The sequence below is a fragment of the Brienomyrus brachyistius genome, chromosome 23, assembly GCF_023856365.1.
Source record: "Brienomyrus brachyistius isolate T26 chromosome 23, BBRACH_0.4, whole genome shotgun sequence".
NCBI classification, from domain to species: Eukaryota; Metazoa; Chordata; class Actinopteri; order Osteoglossiformes; family Mormyridae; genus Brienomyrus; species Brienomyrus brachyistius.
Window position 1 is genome coordinate 19,416,247 of NC_064555.1, and position 18,275 is coordinate 19,434,521.

The 18,275-nt window shown below is 41.7% G+C and overlaps 2 protein-coding genes across 4 annotated transcripts in view; one reads left to right on the plus strand and one right to left on the minus strand.

Moving 5' to 3' along the window:
* Window positions 1–331: 331 nt before the first annotated feature.
* On the minus strand, window positions 332–3,261 carry LOC125718700 (transcription and mRNA export factor ENY2-2). 3 transcript variants are annotated; one of them, XM_048992688.1, is made up of 5 exons: window positions 3,159–3,261; window positions 2,282–2,355; window positions 1,527–1,597; window positions 1,258–1,332; window positions 332–1,115 (listed from the first exon to the last, which is right to left on the minus strand). In XM_048992688.1, the coding sequence occupies exons 2-5, from the start codon at window positions 2,347–2,349 to the stop codon at window positions 1,039–1,041; spliced, it is 291 nt and encodes a 96-aa protein (XP_048848645.1). In that variant the 5' UTR covers window positions 2,350–2,355; window positions 3,159–3,261; the 3' UTR covers window positions 332–1,038. The 3 variants fall into 3 exon arrangements, with proteins under 3 accessions (XP_048848645.1, XP_048848643.1, XP_048848644.1); XM_048992686.1 differs by having other exon boundaries at window positions 3,037–3,192; XM_048992687.1 differs by lacking the exon at window positions 3,159–3,261 and adding an exon at window positions 2,911–3,028.
* Window positions 3,262–3,688: 427 nt separating this feature from the next.
* nudcd1 (NudC domain containing 1) overlaps window positions 3,689–18,275 on the plus strand; it is a 29,092-nt gene continuing 14,505 nt past the window's right edge. Inside the window, exons 1-5 of the mRNA XM_048992673.1 lie at window positions 3,689–3,947; window positions 5,219–5,373; window positions 7,304–7,489; window positions 10,820–11,003; window positions 13,683–13,874. Of these exons, the coding sequence (XP_048848630.1) occupies window positions 3,833–3,947; window positions 5,219–5,373; window positions 7,304–7,489; window positions 10,820–11,003; window positions 13,683–13,874 (832 nt within the window). The 5' untranslated portion in view covers window positions 3,689–3,832. The remainder of the gene's footprint in view (window positions 3,948–5,218; window positions 5,374–7,303; window positions 7,490–10,819; window positions 11,004–13,682; window positions 13,875–18,275) is intronic.

Consider the following 18,275-nt stretch of genomic DNA (forward strand, 5'->3'; position numbering starts at 1 on the left):
TCATGACACATATTTTCTCTAGTAGTGACTGTATTTGCTCATGATTTGTACTTCAGTAATAACTGAGTTATTACTATGTATTTGTGCCCTATGAAGTGTTACCAAAACAGCTTGCTCATCAAGCACTGGTAACATGTCTTTAAATATTTCTGATCAGAAAATGAGTTCTGTCACTGAAGAAAATTCTGAGAATCTGTGATCCCTGCATTATAATTTATGGCTTGTGAGTTTCTTGTGTTTGGGTTTTAACACATTGACAATAATAAGTCTTAAAGTGCACGACTTAAAATTATATGTACAGAGTGCATGAGCAAGATATAACAAGATAAAATAATAATGACACTTTATTGATCCCTGTGGGAAATTCTCTTTCTGCCTACTACATCTTTCCCTCCATGACACACAGTCACATATGTTGATGAGAGCAAGCTTGACAGTGAAGGGCAGCCACCTGCAGCACCAGCCATGAAGTTGCTCAAGGGCCCACAAATATGTGACTATTTTGCCGAGGTTGGGCTCAAACCAGCGAACATCGGATCACTGACAAAGAGGCTTGGTCTGCTGAGTTTACAACTGTATCCCCCAATCAGTATTTAAGACAAATATATCTTAAAGACCATGAAGTACTTGTGTTATAATGGCCTAAGATTGAGAAAATAGCAACCAGACAGCTCACGGGATTTCAAATGAAAAAAAATTTATGGTGGTCTTATTTATGAATTAGTCCCAATTAATAAGCTTACCAAATGTTATAAAGTGGTACTTCCTCATACAGGAGAAAACGTTAATGTTGAAGAGTGGGGCATGCTTACAGACACCTGCCTAGTCGGATTCATATAGCCAAAGTATATAGGAAAATGACAATATAAAATCTCTCTCTTTTAATGTGTTTTATTCCCAACCAGCAAATGGTTTAAAAAAAAAAAAGTTATGCAAAACATTTAAAAAAACTGCCAGGGAAAAATAGCTGCAAAAGAAATACATACATGAATTGTGATACGTTTAGAAAGTAAGAGATGAATAGCTCCGTAGTGAGATTCACAAGGTTGAATGCTGAGCCAGGAAAGCCCTTATTCTCTGCAGCAGTTCCTTTTTCACACTGTCTGGTACAAGAGCTGCAAGGGAAAACAGTTACTACAGATGACCACATCACATTCGCATCAATATTAACATTCCAAATGGTCATTGATAATTAATTAATAGTATGTATTTCTATTAACTAGGAAAATGCATTACAATCAATAATAAACTAAATACCTCTTCCTTTTGGTGTGATTTCAGCAACCAGGTCCTCCACTGTCACGTGCTCCAAGCCCTTCTCTCTGATCACATCTGCAAACCACACAGCATCTATCAGATATGAACCTGGGATTCTACACGTTGCTACTGATGACTTGTTTAACAAGTGTTCACACAAAAAAGCATGGAAATGGCTTTGAATCAGTAACCTCCTGATTACAAAGTCCCACCACCGACCACCAGGAACCTATTGCATCCATTTACTCCAGGTCTCACAATTGCCTTACCTTTGCAGTGTGCCTTTAACTCATCCTTCCACCCACATTCAGTGAGTTTTGCCCTTAGCAACTCCTTCAGACTAATGTTGAGGGAAACCAAAGAATAAAACAAAGAGATGTTTAATTAGCCATATCATTAGCATAGTACCACTTTTGAAACTTGCAGTCTACATGTTCTCCTCGTGTCACGTGTATTTGGTCTGGGTTCCTCCCACAGTCCAAATACAATGAATATGAAATATTCATCCTAAGGGAAATTATTGTGTCATGGAGCAAATGTAAAAAATGTGATACCAAATAATAAAGAATGCAAGTATGAAGACAAATTTGATTAAAAAAAGATGGAGTATGCATGCAATTCAGTTTACTGGACTCTTTACATTTGATTGTGTGCATATGTTTGCACTCGGTGATGGACTGGCATCCAGATGCAAAGCTGGATGACTATTTCTATAGGTTCTCTCATATTTAATGTAAGGACTAACTGTTGGGACATTTTCAAACAGCATAGAATTGTTCTGTAAAAATACATGTACGATAAATATTAATGATGTCCTACAAAACGATTAAGTGATGTAACTGGAATGAATTTTCACATGGATGAACATGTAATCTGGACAACAGTGATTTCCATATAAACATCATTTAAATGTGTGAATCACATTTTAACCAGTAATGAATTTTAAATACACTTTTAAAGTTATGAAGTACAGATAACCATTTTGCTCTACGTAAGGCAAAACATGCTTGAAAGTTGAACTTACCGCTCCCGTTCACCCATCTCTATCAACTTTTGGTTAATCGCGGCTCTCATTTGTAAATCTTTACTCATTTTTTCCTAGTGAAAATGAAAAAGGAATAATCCATTTGGGCAATATATCGCAGCTCCCTACCCAAAAGAGACTAAGTATGTTTATAGTGCAAAAACAAACAAAAATACTAAAAAGTATACCTCTCGGTATTACACAGTATTATAGATGGAGAAAGACAATTCACGTAGTGTTAAGTCAGAAAGAGAACAATCAATGGATTAAAATCAGTACATGCCCAATATCCAGTCACCTGAAGTTCATACATGCATCTTGATTAGTAAATAAGGTAAATATGAAGTGCATGCACACTAATAGTTCTAATTCCCCTTTTCAAGCAATTAAACGTTTTAACGTTATTTCAAGTATAAACAACGTCTGAGTTTGCACCGCAATTCTCAGTTTACCAAAATACTACTGAAAATGGCCAGATTTATTCAAACCACCGACGAATTATACATTTCCAGTTATTTACGTAAGATCAAAATTAATATCTAAATGCCTCGGATATCCAGGTTGAATGCATCATTTTAACAATTCTAATGTTAGTTGCCTTGCTTGAATTATTATAGCTAAACATTTACTGTGCCAAGATGATAGCAGCTGGCCAGTAACCACGCCGTATACTCTTAAAGTTACTTAACAAAATATAAATTGCAGCGTTATTTCCTGTAAATCGTGCTTATTTATTCTGTATCGTCTCTACCTACCAAACAGGTTCCGCTTACTAAAAGACAACAACCATTTATACTTCACTATTTCAGTACGCCTGTTTGTCTTGTTTGAAACATTGCTTTAGGGTCAGTTTATGCGCACAAAACATTATCTTTACCCATTGTGGCCAAATTAAGAAACTGATCCAGAATCAGTCATTTGCTAACAGTGTCTCACTACCGTCACGTAAAAGCAACCGGTACTTTGCCATCCCGGTAACATTAAAATTCCGTAATGCAACATAGACAAAAACATAGTTCCTATGTGCAGCAAAGACTGCTACCAATATAATATAGTCATACGATTCACGGTGTTAATGCTGCGTGTGGAATTGTGATCTTCAATTTTTAAACAAAAAATTCACTTAGTTTTCAGTCTATGCGTGCATTATATGCTTTATAAAGTGTACCGTTTTTAATAAAGATTAGGAAAAAGTTCACGTGCTACAACATATTGTTTTTCCATGACTTTACTTTTTAATTTAACATTTTTTACGTAATATATTGGAATTTTCTCAGTTGTATTGTTTGATCGTTCTCTTAGAAAGACAACCTATTATCTTTGCAGGTTTCACTATCGGTGCAATTTTGATATACACTGTTTCAAGTGTGGCTCTTTGATCATGGCGTCACTTCCCTCTTTAGTCGGGTCGGTCCTTCAAAAAATTCCGGGGTAATACAAACAGGAAGCACGTTGCATGTGCTATTCTGAATGTTGATGTTTTCAGTAATACATTTCGAATTATATTAAAATACTACAAATTTAAATTCGTTTTACTGTATAGATGTGAAAATGGCTGCTTCAAATTATTCCCTGAAGGTAAATAGACAACTACTGGACCCAAGTTTCGAAAGTTATAGGTTGTCTTTGGACCCCATACCAACTTACACGATTGAGCTAGATGCAGGTGAGTCAATGGAAGCAAGGATGCTGTTTCCTTCCCGAAATCTTGCTTTAATTTTTTTCACTTCTGGTGTTTCATGTAAATACAATTCACATTATTTTTGGTTGACTAGTTAAATGTGCTTTGGAGGTACGGACATCCAGCTTACATAAATGTAAGTTGCCCAGCATTAGTATTAAGGGGATACTATGGTCATTTACAGTCTAAAATGCCAATCTACGTGATTTTCTTTACAGAGTTCAGAACCACAGAGGTGTTGTGGTTCATGGCTAAATCGTGCCTTTTATTGCAATTTCAGGTTTTTCTAAAGTCCGATATACAAGACAACATAACAGAATATTTCACATTTTGTCATAGTCTGTCGTATAAAACAGACATTTAATTACACATGTCCTATGGACTCTTAAAATAAAGAACAGTCTGTGACGTGTTTAAACCGAAACAACATTTTAAAAAATCTGATCGGGAGGAATGTTAAGGATGTACTTTCAATTAAATGGACTAATGTGATAAACAAGACCAACACGAGGAATTAACAATCTCATCAAGGGTCATTTTTAAAAAGTACAAAGATTGAGCTATGAATAGCAGTGTATAGTATATGTTACATTTTTCATGTTTAATATGTTATGCAAGTGAATTGCGCAAGTGTTTCACTAGGTGGCAGGCGTCCGTCGCCGGTAATCTGAGCGCTTTATGAATTATTACGCAACTCGATATTACTAGAAATGTTTTGTTCTGCATAAGAGTGCTCTACCTAAAGGTCACTGTGAAGTGTCCATTTATTTTCTCACAGTAGCCTCTTTTTCAGGTGTACTTGCCTGGCTGAAAAAAAAGAACACTTTATGTCTGTGTTTCTTTTTGTATATCAATGGCTAATATACGAAAAGAAAACACTATCATTGGTGTAACAATTTTGATTTGCTTTTTTTATGCTCCTTTTGTAACATATTGCAAATAAACTTTTAATTGCATAATCAGAAATGGAAAAAATAATTAGTGTCACCTCATGTTTTTGCTACTTTCCCGCTAATTACTGTGGAGTTGAGTGCTAGTTAGAGAGTGCAGGTGTCTCACTGTATAACTAAAACTAAACTGCGCATGTAGCTCCCCAGCTTAGTGTGTAAGAGATCTGAACAACAACATCCAGTAGAATTGCTGCACTATAGCAGAATACTTTTATGTGCTTTAATGTGTAAGTAAGTCAGCATTGCGTTGTAGAGTCTCACATGCTGGACTGTAGCGTTCTCCTCTGTTCTGCCCATCTTCTTCAGCCGTGGCGGAGGTCAAGCTCAAAGACAGCCAGTACACTCTAGACCATGTGCGGGCATTTGGCATGTACAACTACTTACATGGCGACCCCTGGTACCAGGACAGCGTCTACTTTGTGGACTGCAAGGGACGCGTGCTGAACCTCACCGTCACGCTGGTAAGCCCACTGGGAGTGCAGACTGACAGACGCTCCTCCACACCAGAAAGCCGGAGGGCAGGAAGGAAGATGGATGGAGTAGCTTTGTGTCTCGAAAAGTGTCAAAGAACAGCAGTTAAACACAGCAGCCAAGTCTGTTTGATGGGTTAGGCTCTTGTAAATTTCTAATCTTATTAAGCTCTGATCTGCTCGTATTGGTATAATGACTCAGCCTGAAGCCCCCTGGGCTCCTGATGACATTCATGCTCAGGACTCCGTCCTTCTCATGAGAAGAATTTGCCACCTTCTCTGGCCGCTTTATGGGGGCGATATGTGGCTCAGCACCTTAGGACACTGTGCTCGCGATTGGAAGGTTGTTGGTTCAAACCCTGTGGTCAGCAAAGTGAGTTCACAGCCTTAACTCCACTATCTGACCCTGCTTTCTCAAAATGTACATCAATTTGGATTAAAATGTCTGACAAATGAATAAAATGTAAAACATTTATTATTCCCCTGTACTTAATCTGCTCTGTTTATTTCATGGCTGCTACCTTGAAGTCTTTTTTTCATTTCTATCCTGTCTCTCTCTTCTGTACCCCACACTTCACTCAGAGTGCAGAAGCCGGTTCAGCGCATTTAAAATACAAGCACACCCTTCGTGTCCTTAAGCCAGTCTGTGTCCTGCCTCGTTTTGTGGTGTCATGCTATTCCTGCGGTATTTTAGTAATAATAATACCAATAATCTTGAGCCCTATGGGGAAATTGTATTTATGCCTCCCTCAACTTGCTCTTTGTAGAATAAGCTGTCCACCTGTAGTGGTGCCCAGGGAGCTGGGGGTTAATGGCCTTGTGGAAGGACCCACAGACGTGCCGAGGCTGGGTTTGAAACGGTGACCTTCTGATTACAGGCACACAGGCTTAGCCCACTCAGCCACACGCTGTGCGTCCCTTGTGGGCCGTGACACTACACTGAACTTATCACCTGTCATTTATGCTACATTTTCAGTGACAAGGCCCAGCTAAACCTATTTAGGCCAGTTTAGGTGCATGTGCCATTGCCTCAGTTACAATGTGGTGAAAATCATCAATGCACTTAAGAGTTCCGTTTGGCAGTTACACCCGCAGTCGAGGACGTCACATCATGCCGTGTGTCATTCTGATTTTCACTCCACCTACTCCATCATTCCTGACTGTGTTTACCTGATGTGTGTCGTTAAAAGGCATCCTGGACGAAGACATCTGTCAGACTATGGGTGAACTTTTGACACCAGTAAATTTTGGTGCCTTGAGCGAGAATAAAAAAAGAAGAGTACAGTACAGACTGGGCATGGCGATTGTGGTGCATTCTAGTGCACAAGCACCTGTGAAACAATGCATAATTACTGGCTGAAAATGTACCTGAAAATCTGCCTGTTGGTATAGCGCTGTAATTATGGCAGAAGCTTATAGTAATTATCACTTTGGGTAGCAAGGGTGGCTGCATTGTTAATCAGAGTATAAAATTTCACATGGTGGGGGGCGGTGGTTAAGGATTCTTGAAGAGAAGTCCGTGCTAAGAGTATTGTGGTAATGGAGACATGCAGAACCATGGCAACAGAGCGCCAGAGAGAGGCTGGCTGAGACACTCCTGGGTTGGCTGCCTTTCTCATAACCCAGATCTGCGTGTCTCTCGTCCGTATACCTGAGAAACAGTATTCACACAATGTCTGATCTACCTCCATGCCAGAAGAATGGGGGGGGGGGGGGTTCAGTGCTCATTACTTTTTATGGTCAAAGACCTAGTAGGTGCTATTGTTCTGACCCAAACACAGGCTGTACAGAATTGAGACTCAGTAACCGCTGTCCTTTTGCTGGCATTGTGACTTTAGGTAAATTGTTGAAGGTTTCCTTCTCTATCCAAAGCATGACCTCGATGAGGTCAGTGTCCTAATCACCCTCTCCGTCGTTGTAGGACACAGCCTTGGGGAAGCCTAGGGAGGTCTTCCACCTGCCTGAGGAGCTTGGTCCATGCGAGAACCGCCTGTGTGCTTCACTCAGTCTCACCTCAGCCACCTGGGCGACCCTCTCGGATGGCATTGGCACGCTGTACCTCCTCAGGACCGGCAAGAGGGGCGAGAGCGCATTCGGCAAGTGGGAGGTAAGGGCGCGGCTCCGTCGCCATGGCACTGTCTCTCCCAGCTTGCGGCACAGACCAGATGTTAAATAAGCTGGTAACCATTGCAGTCATAATCAGAATTTATCATGGTAAATCATGGAACGTTTTCGTTTTTGCATCTGACGGAATAACCTGCGGCAGCAGCCTTTTATGTCTTCATGAAACATGAAGATTTTCATAGGTCTGGACCTTAACGGACACAAGACTCAAAGATTGTAATGACGGTCGCTTTGTAACCCTACCAGAGATGTGCTGGAGCACAAACATTAGCGGAGAGTTCTGGCACATTGGGCCCGTTTGTACCAGCCGATAGATCAGGATTCCAGCCACGCCCACACACCACCTCCAAGGATGGCATTAATTAGGGAAGGTGTGAAGAGCAGTTACACCCGCCTCAATCCTGTGTTGTTACCAACTCCGAACGGCATACAGCACATGATACTGGTCCCCCCCCCGCCTCCATGGCGGACGTTCTCAGCGTTAGGAAACACACACACGTGACCTTAAGATATGCTGTACAGACTGAGGGAGAGCATTACTGTGAGAATCAGTTCACAAACATGTCTCCCCAGCAATGACTGCAATTTGCTCCCTGCTAATGTTACCGATGTCAATATGTCACATGATTTGCCGATTATAAACTTCTAACAATGGAAGGATTACCGTGGGTTTGTTGTTTGCATTATTATATTCCCTGGACTTTGGGGAATACATATAGCACCGGTCCACCGCCACCATCAGATGCTATGCTTGTTAAGATGATAACTCAAAAACTGTTTTACAGATCTGTTAAGAGGCATTGTATGGGTCAGGAGCTCGAAGTCGTTAACGTTTGAAACTGAGCATCCCAGAATTGAAGCAGTATCACATAGTGATAGAGAAAAAAGGGCAGTTCTGACAGTTGATCCCATTAAGACGATAGCTCAAAAATTATATGATGGATCTTTTCAGAGGAACTGTATGGCTGCCAATTATTATGGTTATGTTTTGAGACAAATCACCCCAAAATTGATGCAAAGCCAAGGGAATGTTGAAAACAAACAACATTTGACCTTGTGAATGGGATATCCATCAAACATTTTTTAATTTTATTTATTTATTTTTTTTACACATGGTTTCATTTTCAGACAAATTCCCCAAAACGGTTAGGGTTAGGATGAGTTAAGCGGTTTACCCTTGTGAATGGGAATACTGTGTTGTTATTGCTCAGATAGAGTAAATGGAGTTTTGATGGATCTTTTTACTACTTCACAAAAACATTATATGAATGAAAATCTACACTTGAAAATCTCCCTCAACATAGACCTCAGAGCAATCCAAAACTGAAATCACAGCGACAGGGAGCATCCAGGGCCCAAAACTGAGGCTGCAGCTGCCATCTTGTAAACGGCTATTTGCCATCTGAATGTGTTCTATGGATCTTTTTTGCACACTTCCTTGGAACATTGTAAAAGTTAGCAATTGTAAAACTGTGCGGCGCAAGATAATTTTCTGAATATTCTGTAATAAAGCCTTGTTTGGGACATGTCAAATATCTAATCAGCCAATCATGCGTCACCAGCACAGCATGTAAAGTCATGCAGATGCAGGTCAGGAGCTTCAGTTACTGTTCACATCGAACACCAGAATGAGGAAGAAAGGCGATTTAAGTGCTTTATTTCACTTTGAACATGCCATGGTTGTTGGTGCCAGATGTGCTGGTATTAGTATTTCTCATGAGAAACTGCTGATCTACTGGGATTTTGATGCACAAGAGAATGGGCCAAAAAGGAAAAAAAAATACTCTGAGCAGTGGATGTCTTGGCAAAAATGTTTTGTTGATGGCAGAGGTCAGTGAAGAATGACCAGACAGTTACTCACTGGTTACAACCATGGTATGCAGTATCTGAATCTGGAATCCCAGACAGAGGACAGGACATTCCCAAAGAATGTAGCCTATATGTTTCCCAAATATCAGCATCAACTTGACAGCACTTAACAATAACAACTGGTCTGTTATTTCATCTTTATTGTAATCCATCCGTCGTGTTTTTCCTGGTCAGGATTGCAGGGGCTCATGGTTGTAATGCGATAAGTAATTGTACTAAAGTGGGCAAATATGGGGGTTGGACAGTGAAACTGAAACACCTGGTCTTAGACCACAATCATTTATTAGTATACAGTAGGTCCTCCTTTCATCTTGGGAATGACAGCATCCATTCATCATGGGATATGACATACAAGTCCAGCACAGTGTCCAAAGGGATTTTGAACTGTTCCTGTTGCAGAAGTATCCAGGTCACTATGTGATGCTGGTGGAGGAAAACGTTTCCTGACTCGCTCTTCTAAAAACACTCCAAAGTGGCTCAGTAATATTCAGATCTGGTGACTGTGCAGGCCATGGGAGATGTAAAATTTTATTTTTATGTTCATCAAACCTCTCTGGTATCATCCTGATACATGGCACCACCTTCAGGGTACGATGTTTGAACCATTTGGTGAACATGGTCCTCCAGAATGATTCAGAAGTCCCTGGCAGTGACAGGCCCATTTAGAACAAGCAGAAGCGCAACCCATCACTGATCCACCCGCGTGCTGCATTTTGGGTATGCAGCAGGCCAGGCGCTAAGCCTCTTTGGGCTTCTGCACACCGTAACTCTCCCGGATGTGGGAAAGTTCCAGCGCAGGTGAAGTCTTCAGAGAACAATACATGTGTCACATTATCCACAGCCCAAGATTCGCCCTGCTGGCACTAGTGAGACCAACATTTGGCATTTGGCATGAGTGACCAAAGGTTTGGCTATAGCAGCCTGAGCATGAATTTTGACCCGACTAACAGATTTGGCGGAAACAGTAGAACCAAGGTGCACATTTAATTCTGCAGAGTTGAGCAGCTGTGGTTTTATGTTTCTTGGATACAATCTGGGTTAGTGCCCAGACATCCCTTTCAGACAACTTCCTCGTGCATCCGCAGTTACTCCTGTTGAATGTGGTCCGTCCTTCGTGGTCGTACTGTATGTTGACATTACCCCGGATACCGTGGCTCTCGATACACCCCAAAGACTTGCTGTGCTGGTCACAGATGCACCAGCGAGACGCACCAGCGAGATGCACACTGACAATTTGTCTTCTTTTGAACTCTATGTCTCCCATTATGTTGTGTGCATTGCAATATTTTATGTACAACTGTGCTTTTGTCCTGCTGATTCAAACCTCAAGCAGCAGTTTGGCGAGCGTTTCAGCTTCATTGTCCAACTCCCGCTTGTGCTTAGTACGTAGTGTGATGGTCTTCCTTCTGATCTCCTTTTGTGATGGACCTTCTCTGTCTCCTAGCCTCTGTTCAGCCGTGACCTGGGCGATCCTTTCATCATCCTGCACAGCGTGTCCTACGTGACGGGCGGCACCCTCTCCATGGACGTGCTGCTGCTGCGCGTGCAGCCGGACCCAACAGACACCAAGGGGAGCGGCTTCTCCGTCTCCCTGGAGTGGCTGACCATAGCTGGAGAGAGCGGGCAGGGTGAGCAGTCGCCATGGAAGCGCTGGATGTATGATATGGTGACCAGGCCTTGAAGACTCTCTGTCCCTGTCCAGGTGACCCACTTCCTGAGGTCTTAGAAGGTGGTGTTATTAGTAGAAAGACCCATTGTACACTATGCTTGCACTAAAATATGGCTTAATTATATGAACATATCAAAATGACCGTAATTATAAAATATATTAACCTTAACGTCAGTTTCAGTGAAAATAATATTGCGCTCCCGTCAATGGGTCAAACTTGTGCAGGACTATAATGAGCCAGTAAAATGAACACGACTCTTTATTACAAGCGCTGGGGAAGCGTTATCTGATGGAGCAGTGCTCAGTGGATGCTGCCCAGGGTAGTGTTCTGTCTGCAGAAGTATCAAATCAGATTTATTTATAAAGCATGTTTAAAAACAGTGAATGCTGTACATCCATAAAATGTGTGAAATATAACATGGTAACATTAATATCTGTCACAAAAATGTTAAGATAATGTAAAGAGCCAGTGGTAAGTCAGACTGCAATGAAACACAAGCAAGGAAATGTTTCTCTCTAACCTCGGTTCACATGTCATTCTGAAAAAGTAAGTTGGGCTGCAAAAAATGATTGTTTTGATAATCGAATAATCAAACAATCAGATGATCAGCTAATCCATTAGTCAGGCCAAAAGTGCAAATGCTTTGTTTAAAAAAAATAAATTGTGTTTTTTTTCTTTCATAGTTGTTATAAAAACTTTACATGGTGTGGAGAATATATTTAAGGTTTTAATGGTTGTGCTTTATACCGTAGATCATAGTATTTTGATGGTATTTTCAAAACCAGTGATATTCCAGCATTTTAAAACCCTGGCGATAAAATTTGCTGAATGCCTGGGAGAATCCCGACTGATTTCCTTGTCAAAATCTCATGATACCATATATACCATATTAGTGTAATACCACCCAAGCCTAGTAACAAATTTGAAACAGTTCATAAAAGTTTACCCATCTCACTACACTGCTTATATTTGTGTTTGTTGGAATATGTCTGCCCTCTGCTGGTGTGGGGGAATATTGCTGTGCTCATGCCATAACTGCGACCCTATTGTGTCTGTCCATGAATGCAGAGTCCTCGCGCCCCGACCATGCATGAACCGTATGGGTAGGTAGAAAAGTGAAGTGTAACCTAAGCTTAACACTGCTGCTGATCTAGGACAAAATATATTGTCAGCTTTTTTTTTTTACCAAGTATAATTGATGTTAGCGATTAGTTTTTGCAGCCCTACACACAAATCTGACCTATTGGCAGATGTGTAGGAATGAACCTCTGCATGTGTCTATGCATACATGTGCATGTACGTACATTACATATGTACACACACGCAAACACACACCCAAACATCAGACCTCCAGGACCAGGATGCAGAAACGCAAGCCTGTGAAGGCAGCTCATTTCTGTGAACTCGTACACGAGCGACATGCACCTACTATACAGGCCGTTCCATTCAGAAGCCTGTTCCCTCTCAGGCTTGATTCTTAAGGCTGTTCGGTAAAGTCACGGGTCTGCTTGCACCAGGGGAACATTTAAGATTAGAAGCCACCTTCAGTCCATCTGCCCGGAGAGGGTCATCCACTCTAATTGATGGAAGGCGTTCTGTGCTCTGTCACCGAGCCAGGCAAACCCAGTCAGCACTCTCTTCTCAAAGGCTGTATTTCTCTAAAGCGGCTTGTACCCTTTGCTTATATCATTTTCTTTTTTCGTTTTTTGAGGAGGCTGTAATAGTTTTTGGTCAATAGACAGTTATTTATAATTTGAAGTATATGTGTGATATTTGTGGTATAATGAAGTCCCATAGCAATGTTGTAATTTTAAAGGGAGAGTGACAACAATACTGTGACTGCATTTTGCCTCATGTGTAGACTAATGAGTTTAACGATTTACAGGAAGCAATTCTTCAGTACAGAAAGACTGAATTAGTATTTTTTAATGAAGGGTAAAAATGCTGCATGTGCCTTTAAATTTGATGTATTTTCACATGATTTGCTTGACAGAATTATTCATGTAATGGTCCCATCTCAGAGTCTAATAATAACCATACTTGTTTATTTTTTTATACAATTTGCTTCATAACCCTGTATATATTTCAATGTTATTTTAGCTAGAGCCTCAGTAAGTCCTTGATTTTTTATTTCCCTTGTCAACAGTTATATTTACACTTTCATAGTGCAGGAATATTCCTGTGAAAACGGTCAACTTTCTTTAAGCTTGGGTTTAAGTTTTTAAGATATTCTTCTGTGCATAAATGCAGATAGAGTTGGGAGGGCACACAGGGAGACGAGCCGCAGGCCACAAAGAGCATACAAAGCAAAAGAAGGAAGAATGCATGTAGATAATACCATAGAAATTAAAAAATATTACTTTAGGTGTGTAATGAGGACCCTGCCTTCAGTGCATTACCATGGAACCAGCTACAAACTTCCCTTTGAGAAAGAAATGTACTCCCTCTATTCTACTGGCTGGTAAAAACGATAAAAAACACGTAAGGGTTATTCCTGGAGACGCTTGGAATGTCAACAAAATAACAGAACGTTATTGGTGGGTGTTTAAAGAAACCCCTCACTTTGGCTGTGAAGATTCAGGCAGTTGACGTCCCTGACTGACCTGTGTCCCCCCCCCCCCCCCCCGCTGCCTTCAGGACAGGAGAGGGTTTACGAGGTGCGGAGGAGCCGGACGCTGCGCGGGAAGTCGGTGCCCCACTATGCGGCCGTGGAGCCACGAGGGCGTGGCCTGATGCTCGCCTCAGAGAAGCCGTTCAGGTTCACGCACGTGGACGGCCGGCTGCTGGAGGACCCTGCGCCAGAGACCATGGAGGTGGAGGAGAAAGGCGGTCAGTGAAGTGTCCAGGTTTAAGTCACCTACACTAGTCTTGTTAACCTTTTTCTTCAACTGGGTATAAGCATCGTGCTTTATTGAACTGCTAGTCTGAGGTGACTCTAAGGTGTATTTTTTTTAAAGGTTGATATATAGAATCTCTGAGGAAGAGAAGGAGGAGTAAGAATAATATGTTTGTGTGTGTGTGTGTGTGTGTGTTTTATATATATAATTTATCCGACTTGCCATTCCTGAGAGCTTCTATGAAGTTCTTCCATAAAATATGTCAGCTTGCCAGATCTTAAGGTTCGTACATAATTACCTGTCTGGAAAGAGAATAGCTTCACATTGTACTGTTGCTAAATCGAAAAACCAGCCATCCACTTACTCTTAACAGGTTTCACATAGAGCCTTTGCAGGTAAGCATGTTCCTGTATTTCGTATCTGACATGTCCCTTCACAAAGCGCATACACAGTGAAACAGGTACTTCACAAATTTGTACACATTGCCGCTTAACAGAAAACACTGGTTTTATTTAATCTATTGATGTCATACAATGAAGACTGTAATTGGTTAAAAAAGTGAAACACAAGCCCCTCCCTTGGTGACGGCGGAATGCTTGAACTCTATGAAAATCAGGACATGCGTGTGCTGGCCTGCCTTGTCCCTCAGAGCAGCATGGCGCAGCACAGACCCCTCCTTCTGTCCTCCCAGCTCACCTTTCTGAGCGGCGAGTCTCTGCTGGGTGCCAGAATATAACTTATAACTAGTAAGACTTCTGTGGACCAATAAGAATCTTTCTGCGGTGGAAGATGCTCAGTGTAGCGCAGCATAAAACCTCGCTAGCGCGCTTCCATTAGCGCCGCATTGTCATTAAAGTCGGGCTTGGGGGGGTAGCTGTTTATTATTCTGCTAGAAAACAACTATGTTTGAGAAATTACAGTAAGTGGCTGTCATGGTGATTACAGCCACAGGTGTGTCTGCCCTGGCAGCTGAGCAGCCCTCCGGCACTTTACCACATGCCTGGCCGCTTGCGTCCATCGGCGGATCCTTAAGAGGAAAGTGCAGCCCCAGCTGCAGGAATAATAAGAATCCATCTCCCTTCTGTCACTGCTCCTCGTCACTTTGCAGTTTGCTGACATTTACATATGCAGGATGCGTATACAAGAGCTATTTCGAGCTATTTAGACTCCAAAGTTCTCAGCCATAGTCCTGTGGATATATGCATTTTGTAAGTATAACAGTGTTACATATAAAAAATACAGTCTTAAAAAGACTATATTAATACATCTTTTTGGTCTGAATCTCTGACGTTTCTCTGTCATTTGACTGAGTATACCTCTTAAAGGGGTTATGAGTTAGTTTTCATTGCAGCCTTTAATATATGTTGTGTAACTGTATTTGTTTAATGTTTTGCGGACTTGGCTGTGTATTCCAGTGTTTTTTTTTATAATTTTTTTTTTTAACCAGTAACATATTGCATTACAGTCTTCCCACTTGAGTGGCTGCATTCAGCCGGAGCTCTTCCTGCGTTTATATGTCATATTCATTCATCTCACTCCCTCCTTTTGACCCCGGGAAGCTCAGAGGCGTTCCACAGCGCGTCGTAACCATAGAAACCCCGGCAATGGTAATCCAAATGGAGTACCTCAGAAAGGATGTTGCCAAGCAGGGAGGACGGGGCTGATCGCGCTCCTGCCACGCTCGTGGCGCCCTCCGTTCACCATCTGCTTTTTCCCTGGGAAATATTGAAAGGTGTCTCTGAACACCAAGAAGTAGTAAGTTCAGGGGAAAAAGGACAGGGCTGTAAGCTCATTTTATCTGCACTTCATACAGGAGTCTCACAAATGCTTTTATGTGATGCATATCGCCGGTCTGCATTGAAATACATTTGTCAGTTTCCAATACATATGGATTGTCCAGGGTGGCTCACTGGGCAGCACTGCGGTCTGACGCCCTGTAGTTTGTGGGTTTGAACTCCACTGCAGCTCTCTTGAACATGTTCTTTACTGTTAGATGTGCGTGCGGGTGGATGGGTTATGTATGTATTACATTATGGGGACCAAATGTCCCCACAATGCCATACAAACTTGTTATTATTTTCAGACTCCACAAGGGGAAACTCAGTTCTATAAAAATCTGTGACTGCAATCAAAAGACTAATGTTGTCAAAAGTCTTGAAGGCAGTTAATTTCTGTGGACTCATTTCGTTTGGATACTTGTGGTTCAGGTTATTGCTGTATAGGAGTTAAAGTTATCATTGTTGGGATTAGGGTGCCGGTGAATCACCTGATAACAGCCTGCCCACACCAGCTGCAAAACTCAGTAGGATTCGTCAGGCTCAGTCGTATGCCGTTGTCTATCAGCACCTGGCTGTTATGTACAGTATGTACTTTTTAGTTTATTATAAACAGGACCTGTAATGCATTTCTTTGCTGTGCTGTAGTGCATTACTGGAATGTCTTTCATTTCCTTCCTCAGTGTATTATTATGTCTTTGTCCGTGTTACGGGCTTTATAAGAGGTAGGAAGCGTCACAGGCACATGGACGCGGGTCTCCTGGTGGATCATGGTGACAAGGGGTCGTAATGAGTGTGTGTGAAGTTTCTTGGAGGAGGCAGGGCTCCCTTGATACTTTCTGAATGTTACAAATTGCACCAGGTGCTGGTGCTCCAGTTTGTGAAGGATATGAAAATTTGTTTGCTTTGCTAATAAGGTTCTTGGCAGTGGAGAGAAGAGGACGCGGGTTTAAGTTCATAGCAGCCCTGCTTCACTTGGCTGTATGCGCCTACACATGGCTTCTAGGAGTATATATGTACTGGTCTGGTGTCACTGGGTTTCACTGGTTTTGTGAGTGGTCCTGAATGAGGAGCAGTTTGTGTCCCTCTGTAAAGGGGGTGGTTCCCGTCACCTCTCTAGCCAATCCCAGGGCACCTTGTCGCTTGCCTCATACTCTGTGAGCACAGTGCCTCCACTGTCCATCAACCCAGCTCCAACCCCACCCGCATGTACGCATGTACATACACTTGCACGCACCCCTCCAAGCACACACAAAAATTTTGTATGTTTGTATAGCTGTATTACTTTCTTCATTCTTTATTTTTCTTTGTGTTTATTTATCCATTTTTGCACTTTCAGATGCTGTTGATCTTTTGCCTTTTTTATCTTCCCTCTCCTTTACACATGCAGCAGTTGGAGATCGTGCTTTCTGCTTTACTCCTATCCTTCTTGACTTGTCTTTCTCACGTACTCCTTCTTTTTTTGTTCTTTTGTTCTTTTCCTTTCTTTCTTTCTTCTTCCCCCTCCTAATCTGTCCCTCCTCTTTGGCCAGCTAAGCCACTGCAATATTTTACACGTGCTAAAAATGAAATAAATAAATAAAATAAAAAGAAATCGATCAACATGAGGGGCCTATACAGAGTTTATAGAGCCCCTCATGGTAAAGTAAACATGTTTGGCACCGCAGTGCAATCAGACCATGATTCTGCTTGCTAAAGCTGCCGGACAGGACAAAGGAAAAAAGATAAAAAAATAAATAAATTGCACAAAGGTGTTATGCTCTACTTATGCAATTTGTACAACTGAACTGATTTTTAGACAGCAGAATGCATAAACCTTAAAGGCATGCAAGTTAATGACAATGACAGCTCAGTGACATGTTTTTTTTATCACGATCTGCAGCAGACTTCAGATTGCTGTAAAGACGGTTGGCACCGATCCAGTCCAATTTAAACCTGAAAGAACCAGCTTCTGCTGGTTCCGTGCAGCTTCCTGTTCTCTGATTACAGAGCACCTACCTGGCTGTCTGTTCAAGTCGCTAAATGAGGCACCAATTGTACTTCAAAGCCAAAAAGAATCATGTATGAAGCAGTGGGTCTTGTTATATCCAGGCTGCGCCCAAGGACATGGATGCCGGTCGTTAGCCGCCCGCAGACGGCCTGCCAGTGCAGCCTTGTTTGGAAGGACATGATGCCCACACACGCCGCGTAGAGCACGATGATGATGTCAGCACGCACACACATAACGCAAAAGTGCAACAAGAAAAAAAATCCTTAAAGAAAAATTCTCCTACTACTGAATAGCTGTTGGATTGGATGGCTGAGAAAGGCCGACAATCATTTCTTTCCTTACGGTTAAGATCCTTAATATGAATTTTATATAGCGAGAAATGCTTTGTCTTGAATGAAGCCGCACTGCTCATGCCCAGATAAACGACCCACCCGGTCTTGTTTGTGTGTGAATTACCGCGATACTTCGAGGTTCCCTGCTGTAAAACCCCATCCACCAAAATCTGGTTATATACTATGCAGAAAATTTACTGTAAAATGAAGCTGAAAGAATTTAGCTAAGTGTCAGTGCCTTGTGGTAGAGGAGGATAGAACTGTTCGCTAAAGTCTTGTAAAGTGTATTTTTTTCT